We start from the raw sequence: 13,074 nt of genomic DNA on the forward strand, positions 1-13,074 counted from the left end.
CACGGTGGGGTGGCAGGCCAAGCACTGATCCCTCACTCAAGCCACAGCCACCGCCGACGGGAGTTAATCATTAAGTCCCCGGCAGATCCTCTCCTGACCAGCTCCCCTGAACCTCCCGGGCCTTCAGCCATGCCCCGTCCCCTCCCGGCCAGGTGCGACCAGCCTGACTGAGCACCGCGGCGGGCGGGGGAGCGGGAGGCAGGGAAACGGAGCAAAGACACAAATCGGGTATACCTCCCCGCCGCCACCCGATAACGACCTACGGGACCCCGTCCAAGGCGGAGCCCCCTCCGCGGGCGCGGAGGAGCTGCTGTGAGGAGGGAGTGGCGCCCGCAGTCCCGGCCGCCTCTGCCCGCAAGGGAGCCATGCAGCCTCCCGGGAAGGCGCCGTAGGGCATACCTGTCTCCCGCCGCCACCGCCCCCGCATCGCCTCTCCTCCCCATCACGCTGCCGGCGTCGGCGCTTGGCTGACACCGTCTCCCACCGAGGTGCCGAAGCCCCGCACAAACTGCCGGCACTGCCCATGCCTCAACCGGCGCCCCCCGCGCCCTAAGGCCGCCGCCGCTCCCGCCCTGTCCACTCCCCGCCGCCCATGGGCGCCGCCTGCGCCGCGGCGGGGCAGAGCAGGCGCCGGTGAGGAGCATGGCCAGGGGACCCGAGCAAGAGGACGCCTTCCTGCACCTCCCGGCCGCGCAGGCAGTGCCCGCCGCCGCGCAGGAGGATTGCTACGCGGACTTGGTGGGGCGAAGCCTGCTGCCCTTCCCCGAAGAGGGGCTGTGCGCCACGGCGGGCGCCGAGACGGGGCTCCCGGAGCCGGTGCTGCCCGCCGGCATCAAGTCAGGTAGGAGGTGGGGTGCCGGTAGCGTTCTCTTGTCACCCCGCGGGCAGGGCAGGCCAGGGCAGGGCAGGGCGAGGCGCGGCGGGCGCCCGAACCGTCTCTGCTGCTCGGGGGCCGGCGGGGACGCAGCGGCGGGCAGGCCGGCCGGTTAAACGGGCGGCTGCCGGGGCTGCAGTCGCGTCGGGAGGAGGTAGCGTGCTGCCGGGCCGTAACGATGCCCTTGGGTTTGTCTTTTTGTTCCCCCGCCGGCGCCCAGAAACAGACTTTACCAGCGAAGCCCTCTCCTCGGAAGAAGAGGATGCAGATACTCGCGACGGCGCATTGAAAGCCGCTGACCAGAGCCCGTCTGCGAAGAAGAGCATCACGCAGATCATGAAGGACAAGAAGAAGCAGACGCAGCTCACCCTGCAATGGTAGGGCCCCAGCCGTGAGCCCCCGCTGCCTGCCCGGAGCTGCCCCGGGGCGACTGCGCTGCGGGGCCGGCGGTGGCGGAGCCCCCGCGACCGAAGCCGCTTCGGGGCCACCGGTCCGGCCGCTCGGCGGGGACATCCGCATCTTCCCTGAGCTGACACCGGCAGGATCGAGCCGGTGTGTCCATCAGGCCCAAAGGGACATTTCTTTAAAGCTGAGCCGGCAAGGAGAGTTACATCTCACAGCTTTTTTAGCGATATTTGTCATTTATGGGGTTGTGGAGTGTTGGTGTTTATTTTGTTCGTTTATGGTGGTGTGTTTGTGTTTGTTATTAGTTTTGTTTTATTTTATTTTGTTTTTTAGGTTTCGTCTACAAATAGGGATTACCAGAGGTTTATAAGTTAACAGAAGTCTCTATCACATTTTTGCGATATGTGGCTATTGATGGAACGTAGGAAATCGATTAAACATATAAAAACGTAGAAATGAAACATTACTTAAGAATCATATTTGTGAATTAATGTTTTAATTATCCTTTAAGGCTATGAATGGTAGATTTTCGCCGTCTTATAATGTATGTTTTTACATCATATTCTACCATCCATGGAAGCTCTAACTTCATTTTATCTGGGCAAAAATTAACCAAATAAGAGGTCAGATTCTGGACACATCAATTTATAAATGTTTCTATTAAATCACACTTGAAATTAAGGAGGAGTGCTGTTGAAAGAAATGGGAACTTAGTTACTAAATGCAGAATGTAAATCTAGATTTTTTTTTCCTTCTAACTGAAAAATGAGAGTAATCCAAATTACCCAGTTTCTTAGTCTAGTTTACATCTGACTTCTGAGTGTAAACTGTAAGTATTTGAATCTGGTGAGTCAGTGCAAAATTATTCAGTATGCAGCATTTACTACACAGTATTTTCTTACAGATTGGTGTAATCTGAGAAATAAATTTGTTGCACATAATCCCAAGAGTAGCAAATAATGTCAACTGATAAAGAAAAGAAACAGAAAAACAGTGAAATACCCAGCTGTTACCAAGAGTTCACTTTAAGTGAAGAGAGACAGTTTTTTACTCCAGTTTTTAAAATTTTACTTAAATGACCATAGCTAGGCATTGTATTCTGTGAATGGACTGGGAAGGTACTTAAAAATGCATCCCATTCAGAAAAAGCCAGTTCTTTGCTTTTCAGTATGGTTTGGTCATGAAACAGTTTCAGGTCCAGTCTGGAAAATAAAAAGCAAAAACAGGAAGAGACATTAGCCCAAGTATGAAAGATACAATGGGACAGAAGATGCAGCTTCAAGCCCCTGTACTATTCAAAGGACAGACTTAAACCCAAATCTTTCATAGTCTAGTTAGTGCTCTTATTTTCAGAGCAAGACTAGCTCTTAGGTGATGATCATTATAAAGCAAAAAAGTCCAGACATTGAAAAAGACTCATTAAGAAAAGGCAGCTGACCACAGGTTTTCCTTATGCTGCAACTAACCAGGGCACCAAGTGTGGAGCCAGTCTGCAGCGTCTGTCTGGTTCAGGAGAAACTCATCTGTGTGCTCTTGTGGAATCCTTCCGTCGAATTAACAAAACAAAAACAAAACAACAACAACAATAACAAAAAGACAAAAAAAACCACCCACAATACCAAAAACCAGAAGGAAAACAAGACTGGGAGATGTGACATGTTGCTTCTTACTGTGGCAGTTTCTTTCTCTATACAGGCTGGAAGAAAACTACATCGTTTGTGAAGGAGTTTGTTTACCAAGATGCATCCTTTATGCACATTATTTAGACTTCTGCAGAAAAGAGAAGCTGGAACCTGCCTGTGCTGCAACTTTTGGGAAGGTAAAAAGTAAATGTCTTCGTAATATTTTAGCTTGATTATTTGATAGATTCACACTTTAGGATACCTGTGTCAACATTCCTCTCCAATTCACATGATTGCTGCTGCTAATGTACATCATGGAATCAGACTAACTACACTGTTCCATGTGTGTAGGGATTTTTGTACATCAGCTTTAGGAGAATGACACTGAAATCCCTTTTGATTTATTGTTATTTCATACAAAAAAGGCATTTGCTCATAGAGTTTGTTGTTGTTGTGGTGGTTTGTGTTTGTGGGTTAGATTTTTGTTTTTGTTTTTGTGTGTGTGTGTGTGTGTGTTTGTGTTTTTTTTTTCTTTTTTTCCTTTTCCTTTTCCTTTTCCTTTTCCTTTTCCTTTTCCTTTTCCTTTTCCTTTTCCTTTTCCTTTTCCTTTTCCTTTTCCTTTTCCTTTTCCTTTTCCTTTTCCTTTTCCTTTTCCTTTTCCTTTTTTCTTCTTTTTTTCTTTTTTTTCTTTTTTTTCTTTTTTTTCTTTTTTTTTTTTTTCCTTTTTCTTTTTTTGATGATGACATTAATAGAGTTCTTCCCACAAAACCAGATCTGACATGGAAGACACTTTTAATTATACTAAAGGCAGTGTAAAGTGAGATGTGACACAAGAAGCAGTACTAGAAGGGGAATAAAAATTAATAACGCAAAGAGCTCCTGAATGAAAAATTGTTGGTTCATCCTCTTTTCTACCCCTCCTTACAATTAACCCTGAAATCATTTAATGAAAGGGAGATGTGAACTCTCCAAATTAAATCCTGAGTAGTTAGTGAAACAGAAAACCAAAAATGCTTCAAGGATCATCTTTTTTTAAACAATACTGATCTAGTCATTGTTCATATATAGCAAAATGCATTAATTTAATTCAATAATAATAATGGATTTAAAATCCAGTTCATAAAATGTTCACTTACTATTTTTTTTTCCCCTTGAGCTGGATATACTGAAAAAGTCTATGTCTAATTTTGATTACATAGTTTCCATATAAATAAGCAAGACAATAGTTTTCCATTTAAACATTGTTTTGACAGTGGTCTCTTTACTAGATGTATCTATTAAATCTACCTCTATTACTGAATTGCTTTCTTACTTAATAAATCTTTGTCTTAAACATCATTCTTTGCAAAAAGAGTAGGATTTTTTTAGAGCACGGATCTCAATCTCAGAAGTCCACTGACAGAATGGTTTGCTTGACTTGAATTAAATCACACAACGTGAATTCTTTATGTGCAGCATAGAGCTAACAGAAACTTTCATATGGTTTCAGTGAGTGTAAATAAATCTAAGACTGTCCAGCACTTTGATAGTGGTGGACACAGAAGTACCTGTGAGGCAAATATTTGCTTGCTTTAACCTTCAGATCACACTTTTCAAATCAAAAATCAATTTATTTTTAGTTGTTTGACTTTGAAAACAGAAAAGCTAGAGGGCAGATCTTTCCCTGGTTCTGTTTACATCTCTGACGCAAAAGATACAGCTGTACTTCAAGGACCTGAATGAAACAGGATCCTGGTGAAGAAAACGAGATTTTGAATTGTAGAAGTGAAAACAGAAAGGAATAACAGGTGGGAAGGGTGGGAAGGAATTAATGGGTGGGAAGACTGGAGATACACAGCGAAGTGTACAAAGGTGGAAGAACCCCTGCAATGTAAAACATGCTTCATTTTTTATGTTGTGACATAAGTGTTGCAAATATTTATTCATGGACTACATCAGACCATATATTTACACTACAATTTTTCTGTGAACAGATTGCTAAGAACCTACACCAGTGCTAGAAATTAATACAGTTATTTTCTCTTCAGACCATTCGCCAGAAGTTCCCTCTCCTTACCACAAGGCGGCTTGGAACAAGGGGCCATTCAAAGTAAGGCACAGTTATCTGTGTATCCACTCTTTGAATCCATTCTAGGAATTGCATGTATTTCCATGTCTCCATAATATATACTAATTGGCAGGGGGGTTAAGTTGTCTGTATAATAATGTGGATTAAACACACTATAAAAAACTGTTGTCTTAAACTGAGAAGAAAATATACGTCTGCTCTTTGTTGTGGGTTATGTATAAGAACTCTGAAAAGTACACAACCTATAGTGCAGCTATTTCATAAATATTGTATCCAATCAACTTGTATATTTGATCTGTGGAATCGTAGGCTGTAGGAATAGACCACAGATAATTATGTATCAGCTGGTTCTGGCATTATGTTTTTGCCATGATAAAGTTATTGTGAAACTGTGGTGAACAGTGGCAACAAGATATTTCCTCACATGAGCCCTCCCTTCTACATCCTGATAACAAGACTGCTGAGGAAGGACTGATGAATTGTACTCATTTGGATTTTTGTATACTTTTTTTTCAATAGGGCAATGCTACTTCTAAGTAAATGAAAACCGGTGTGGTATATTGATGTAAGGAATTAGAGAAGTCAGAATAATGCTCTAGGGTATTGCTAGTGTCAACCTATGAGTTAGGTGTTTCTATAAAACTTCAGTCCCTGTTTGGGGAGTCCCAAATACAACAGTTTTCTGTATTGCCTGAAATCAAGATTGGCTCTGACCTTTTCTGAGTGTTGTGCTTTAAACTATTATTTCAGTGTTTATCAATATTCGGTTTAAAAAAGTATTTAAACCTAAATAGTGTGCCCATATCATTCCACAGAAAATAGGACTAGTTAGATAATTTTGTTCTTTTAAACTAATTCTCTGAAATCTTAATGGATTTCAGTCCAAATCAAATATAGGCCAGATCCTTATTAGTATATTTCTATAGATTTCAAAATAGGTTTTCCTAAAAGTAAGACATTGCTATGAGGAACAAATTAGGATAGATTTTGTGTCCAGCTTTCTGTGTATACACAGAAGTTAAACATTTAGTATTAATACCTGTATTTTTGGAGATGCATGCCTTTAAATATTTGAGTAGTCCCAGGATCAAAAATGTGTGTATGTACTTACTGAATAAGATTCACAAAACTATCCTTGACTTATGGGAGAAACACAAAGGGTTGATGGCTTACTGAAACAAAACTAAAGCTCAGAAAATTAGCCAAGAAACATTTTGCTAACAAATAAGATAGAAACCTGGAATACTGGTAGTAATAGAAGGAACTCAAAAATTCTGTCTGTTTGGGAAAACTCTTTATTTTGAATCATGTAGCCTTGAAAGACAAAGTTACTCTTGTATTTCAGAAATTTATAAGCAAAATTCAAAACTAAAGGAGATTGAAAAGGGATAAAAACCTACGAGACTGTGGTTTTCCTAAGTGCTCTGCAACACACTAGGAATATCTGAAAGAGACATTGTTTACTTTTATAAATTTGGGGGGTTGTTTCATGTTGTTATGCTTGATTTTCTTCCTGTATCATGTATCTGTATAACTGAAGGCATAGTAAGTCAATATCTATTAAGTAAAGGAGTATGTTTCAAATCTAGTTTTTGACTTGGAAATGTAGCTATAAAATTAATTGCACTGGGACACGCGCCACTCTATTGCCCTTTAAGACATTTGACGGTATTAGCACAGAAGTACCTCATACCCAATAGTTCTTGAGCAAATCTCATCTCTTTACTGACCTTGGTAGTACTATGTGCCATATTTTCATATGGATTAACTGTTCTTGAACAATTTCCTCAGAGGGATGAGGCATAAGCAGGTTTTGGTTGAACATATGGTGTTTGTTTCTACCTTTTTTTTTTTTTATTGGACTTTTCCTCAGACCTCTTCTCTGCAATTCTCATTTCTGCTAAGATACATTTACATTGTTCTTGCTGTGCAAAAAAGGACCTCACAAAAGGCACACATGACAATATCTTCAGGTGAATGTAACAGCAAGTAGCCATAGAGAAGTGACAGTATAAATAATAATATCTGATTATCTGTGATTATCTCTGATGTTGTGGAACATATTACCCTCAGAATCACAGACTCACTGAGCAAAGTAGCAAATTAGTTTTTATTTTCACCAGGTAGCAGTTAGTCACATAAATATAATTTATGGAAGTATTTCCATTAAATTAATAAGCAAATTAATGGACTGTTTGTCAGTTTCGGTAAATGACTAGTTACCCTTTGCTTTTATATCAGCATGGGGTCTAAATATTGTAAGCTGTTTCAGTGTGCAAAAAACCTGGGTTATTTGAACTAGTAAGAGACACTTCTTGCTAGCAATTAAATCCTGTTTTTTAAAGCATGCTAGCTCTGATTATTGTCCAGGACTCTACTGAGTCAGATGCTGCAAAAAAGTGAAAGGAAAAGGACAGTTCTTCTCCAATGGAATTATTGTTCTCACATTGCAAAGAAGAGCTAACTCTCCAGGAATAAAGTGCCTTACTGGACACTACATGCATTCACAGTGAAATCTTGATACAGCCTGGCTGTGTTCAGGAGAAAGCAAAGAAAATCAGTTCCCTCTTCCACCATCTTCAAGGTGACAGAAATTGTGTTTCTCCCACACTGAAACAAGGCATTCTCATGAGTATGAATTGGATTTGAGAAAGATCTGCTGTTCTAAGGTGTGGGATGCAGGTGCTGCTCTAAGGTGTAAGATAGATACACACATATTAGTTCATTCTCTGATTCCAAGAAGCATTTGTCATCTCCAGTTCTGGGCAAAGGAGAGACATAAAAACGGGTCTAAGAAATCCTAGAATTTTGATCCTCGGAGTCAGAGTGTCTCTCTGTGTGTTTACATCCAACAACCCATTTGTTCAAAAGTCTCAATACTAAAACACTCATTTAAACATTTGACAAAGAAGGTACAACATGTTGGACGCAATTTTGTTTACAAAATTCATTCATGTCCCATCCCCATGCTAATCACTCCAGACTGCTGAATGTAGGGGAAGTTTTCTACATCCCTGGTGACTGGGAGAAGGCCCAGCGCAATAAATACATCAAACTGCTCTTAAATTAGTATTTCATAATCAGCAGTTGTCTGTGCAGCAGGTTCTGAATCTACCTTTTTCCACAGGTAATGTCGAACATACTGTGATTGCTGCTAGAACTCAGTTCTAATCTTCATGGTACATGAATTACCAGGAGCAGCTATTTGGGAAAATGTACATGCTGCTCAGATGATACAGAGAGAAGACTGAGCTCAAGTTACAATTTAATTTCTTTGTAGACTTTGATCAATGATAAATCTTAGCTTTTATCCATCATGTCTGAAAACTATTATCTTATTTATTAGGAGTGATTTAGTGGGTTAATAAAACTGATATGGCAGCTGGCCCTGTGATAACAAGTTATTGCAAGTCCCTGAACAGCCTAAGCCTATCATTTCCTTATCAGCTATCATTTGTGTCAGTGTATGCCAAAATCAGGGCTACTAGTTGCGTAGGAACATATGTTACAACAAACCACTGAAATAAAAAGAGGAAAGCAGTTTAGTTCATTTTTTAAAGGTTTTTTAGGAAAATTAAGTTCCTTATGATGACTAGTTTCATTTTATTAATTATACAATAAAAGTATAACACAGTAAAATACATGAATACTGTACATACACATAGAAATATACATATGAAGAGACAGAAAGAGGGTGCTTGAAGTTGTAGGTTGAATATGTTATTGGTGTGTCGGGGATGAGGGACAACAGGGAGTCCAATATCAGCTATTTAGCTAATAACTTTGACTTGTAAGAGAATAAAAATCTATATTACTCTATGAAGTATTCCAGACAGAGCTTGAAGAGGATGGATCATAATTTTTTTAATTGCTTCTGTGTCATGACTGGAAGGCTGTATTTTTTAGAACTAAAAAGTTAACTACACAGATCACTGAACGAAATTAGAATGATAACTGCTGTGCCTTTAATACACACTAAACAGGTACTGAAGATATCTGTTCTTCATATAGCAGGATGTGGCAATGGTGAATTCTGGTATTGTGGGGCGTTCCAGATCAGGGACCAGTATTTTTGACTACCACTGGAAACCTGAGATTCCAAATCATACAATATTTTCCATTTCTAGCCCAAATATGTTAATATTGAATTAGATGTTGAATAATGGAGATACTGAATCCTGATTTTGCAAAGAAGTAATGCCTTTCCTTGGCCTCTGGCCTACTCTAGCAGGAGGAAACCCTATATTTGTGGTGAAAGTGTGAAGTTTTATTTTTAGAATGTAAAAAATGGCATGCGATTAAAACTGGGAGATTTAGAGTGTTAGAATGAGATGTAGGCCACCACTTGCTAGCATGACCAATGGCAAATGTGCAGATAACATTGTTAAAAAGGCAGTCACAGCTCTATTTTGTTTTTCATCCTCCTTAATGCACAACCTTTGAAATGTCAAGACTAAGTAAATGTTGTTATTTAAAAGAATCCATACATGTATATTTTCAGTATCTCTTTTGTCATATCTAAAATTACTTCATTTTCACGAAAGAAGAAAAAATGCCTTTAGCATTTGTGTCAGAACTCTGTCAAATACTAGGAAGTTCCAGATCCATGTCTTTGGCCCAAGCCTCCTTTTTTTAATACTCCTAAAACAAAAGTATTGGTTCAGAACCTTCAGGACTGTAATTCACAACACAGGTGACACAGTACTGTATGTGAAATGGAGGACAACTGTCTGGTGCTATGGCATTTAATTAAAGGTCCCATTAGCATACTAAACCACCTTGAGGTGTCACTTTGCTTTGATCAGCCAGCTCTGATGTTAATGGATAAAAAGGGAACTGTTATGAGCAGGTGATCCTATGTGTGAGCTTCTGAGTATTAACAGGTATTAAAAAATGTCAATTTCACCACATCACCATCCCTCAGAAAAATACACTTAAAAGGCAAGAAAACTAACAGTAAAGAAATAGGTGAGAATCTTTTGCCTTCTAATGGGTCATCAGGTACCACTGCAATCTAGTGGTGTTTTATAGATTTATCATTTTCAAAAAGTAAAAGTGATGATGTTTAACAGCAACCACTTTCTGTCACAGTTCTTGGCTGTACAATCCTGAATACACACAAGAGTTTGTCCAGAAACAGAATGACTGTTTCAGCTGAGATTTTCAAAGGTATCTAGGCTAAACAAATATATCACCCCAATGAACATTTTCTTAAGTGTCTTTTGTATCTAATGCCTTTAGTCAGCTTTGTACATATAAAACATTTGAGGGTGTTCCATACACGAACAAACAGTAAGATTGTGATTTTTTTTTTAATGGGTATCAGCAAGAACAGCAGAGATGAACTGAAAACTTTTGTTTATGTGTTCTACAAACTATTTTCTGGGGGCTCTGTGTCTTAAGAGTGCATTTCTTTAAGTTTTTTGAGAAGTTTCAGTGAAGCGAATGCATTGTGTTGGGAAGTGTTACCTCTGTGTTAGGCTTGGTTTACATGCCATGTACTTGAACTGCAAGCGTTACTTTGCAGCAGTTCAGTTAAACCAGCTGCCATGCTGTTTTCAAGATAACTTTAGTAAAAAAAGCAAAAGATCTTGAGTATACTGTCCATAACATTCTTAGGCAAATTTGGTTTAACACAATCAGTTTTTAAAGCAATTGAGTGGAATTTATAAGACAGGGCCTATCACCTTTGATAGATGAACTCAAGCAAACTAGTAAAGAAATACCTGCCCCCAGCTTGCTCTCTGGCCCTTCCTCTGAAGGTCACTTCTTTTGTAGCAAAACCAGTGAAAGCAATAGCTATCTACTGCATAGTCAGTTTTCTTAGCACCAGCTCACCCTTTTCCATGTCTTTGATTAAGGTGTTGGCCTCAGCACTGCAGAGGCTAAGCAATAAAAACATTTCCTTCTTTGAGCTCTCTTTGGGGGCAGTAATCTCCAGTAAAGTAGCAAGGGAGACAAATGTGTATGAGAACTGCTTAAGCAGCTAATTCAGCTGTTGATCAGCCTTCAACCTGAGAGAAGAATGAATGAACAAATGAATGAATGAATGGCATGCCGGCATTTTTAGTCATAGAAAGCTGAACACTAATTTATAGGGTACACTGTCAAGTTGTTCTCAATTGAATAGTGCTCTGTGGGACTGCCTAAATATAACAGTAGTAAATTTGATGAAATATACCTAGTAGACCAAACCCGACACCCTTTCAACAAAAACAGTAAAATTAAAGAGAATGTATATTAGGGAAAAGAGATGTAACATATTTCTAGGAGATTTGCTGTTCCAGCTACATTCTTCTAAGTGTTTTTAATTTAAAGAAGACCATAGCCTTGAATTTTGGATCAAATCATGACGACATTGTTTTCTGTGTTCCATGTCAGTGAAAGGAATTGGTAGACACTGTTAAGAAAAGTTTTCAGAAAGCATTGAAGATCAATTTGACATTTTGTTTTGCTTGACATGTCACTCATAAACATTCCTCTTTTTTTTTCCACAGGTATCACTATTATGGAATTGGCATTAAAGAAAGCAGTGCATATTACCACTCCGTGTATTCTGGAAAAGGCTTAACCAGGTACAATATCATAACTTCAGATACTTAGTCAGTGAAGGTCTAACTTTAAACTTCCTTTAGGGGAAGGTATTTGTAGGATACTAATTTTTGTTGATACCAGAACTGCTATTGCTGCATATGTCAATGTCTGGCATTTCTAGATTTAAGTAGCACTTTGCTCCCTAAAGACATAAATTTTGTTTTAAGAGGCTTATCTGAATCTTTTGCTAGTGTCTTCCAGAATGACCCCACCTCAGCCAGTGTAGAGCTGTATCAACTTACACCAGCAGAATATTTGTGGAAGTTCATGTGAGGCATCAAAACACCATCTCCAGAATACTTGTCTCATTTTGTTTGCTTGTGTGTCACCCTTCAAGTTCTTTCCCCATAACAGTTTCCCATTATGAAACCTCTGGGGAATGGTGTGAAGCTGGCACCTGTGGGCAGGAGGGAGGGGTCAGTGTAGATTAATATTTACAGGTCCTTTGACTGGTTAATATCAGTTTAAACCTAACCCAGGAAGCTCTAATTATATTTATTTAAGGGACAGCTAGCAGGATCAATACGTTACGATAGCTGCCTGTTGGTTTGCCAAAGATTAATAGTTCGTAAAACAAATGTCTCTGTTCACATATGGCTTGAATGTTCGCTTTCATTGTCTATGGCAGTATACCTGTGTAAGTGGGGACTCTGAGAAAGGAAAGGAATAAATGAGTTTATAATCACACCTATAAAATTCAACTGCTGGTGGGTTTAGGTTACATCCAAAGAGACTCTTTTCCAAACAATAGGACACGTGTAAAAATGGAGGGCAATGTTGCCAATGATACTTAAAAGGAGGGATCTCTCCACTGCAGGACTTAAGGTATAATAGACTGGAATATGCCATTTTCTTGTCCAGTGTTTATCTAGAACTGCAGAGATGTTGCTGCAACGCAGCAAGATGAGGTTCTTTCATGATACACAATTATCTTGAACAAATTGCTCATTTAATTGACTAAAAGACAGCTATTTTCACTTAAGGGAGTATAAACACTCTAAATTCTCTGCTTTATGTCTGCCAGTGCCCTTTTACGTGTCCCCATGTAAAGCTCTGTCTTTGCACGATCTAGCAGCAGTGAATGCAAAGGAAGTGGAGGCTTTGCAAAATTCCCCATCCCTGGATTTCCGACAGTGTGCGCTCATATAAAGATGGCATAGATACTTTCTAGGATTTTCAGCAGAACTCGCTAGGTTCACTAGATTCACTGGTTAGAAACCTTTGTGTTAGGACTTACATTCTCACGTATGAGATACTGAATTTTCGGAGTCCAGCAGTCTAATTGTCTCACTAGGTGATTTAGAACACAAGCTCAAAAGCTCATTTTGCATGGTCTGGGCCGTTACTGTGGTTGGATTTGTCTGTGTGAAAAGAATGATGCAGTAGCTTTGGGTTAAGAACAAGCTTCTGGGTAAGAAGTCTGACAGTGTTGGGTTTCAAAACTGAGAGTGAATTATATGGCTACTGCATATAATGATCCACCATAAAAATCTGTCCTTTGCCTGATGTGT

The 13,074-nt window shown here is 39.9% G+C and overlaps 1 protein-coding gene across 2 annotated transcripts in view; it reads left to right on the top strand.

The window, feature by feature from the left end:
• The first annotated feature begins 364 nt into the window (after positions 1 to 364).
• RFX6 (regulatory factor X6) overlaps positions 365 to 13,074 on the top strand; it is a 36,869-nt gene continuing 24,159 nt past the window's right edge. For both annotated transcript variants that reach the window (XM_065056727.1, XM_065056726.1), the window contains exons 1-5: positions 365 to 841; positions 1,101 to 1,251; positions 2,975 to 3,098; positions 4,929 to 4,990; positions 11,467 to 11,544. In XM_065056727.1, coding sequence (XP_064912799.1) covers positions 643 to 841; positions 1,101 to 1,251; positions 2,975 to 3,098; positions 4,929 to 4,990; positions 11,467 to 11,544 — 614 coding nt within the window. In that variant the 5' untranslated portion in view covers positions 365 to 642. The remainder of the gene's footprint in view (positions 842 to 1,100; positions 1,252 to 2,974; positions 3,099 to 4,928; positions 4,991 to 11,466; positions 11,545 to 13,074) is intronic.

Source organism: Columba livia, chromosome 3 (genome assembly GCF_036013475.1).
Source record: "Columba livia isolate bColLiv1 breed racing homer chromosome 3, bColLiv1.pat.W.v2, whole genome shotgun sequence".
NCBI lineage: Eukaryota > Metazoa > Chordata > Aves > Columbiformes > Columbidae > Columba > Columba livia.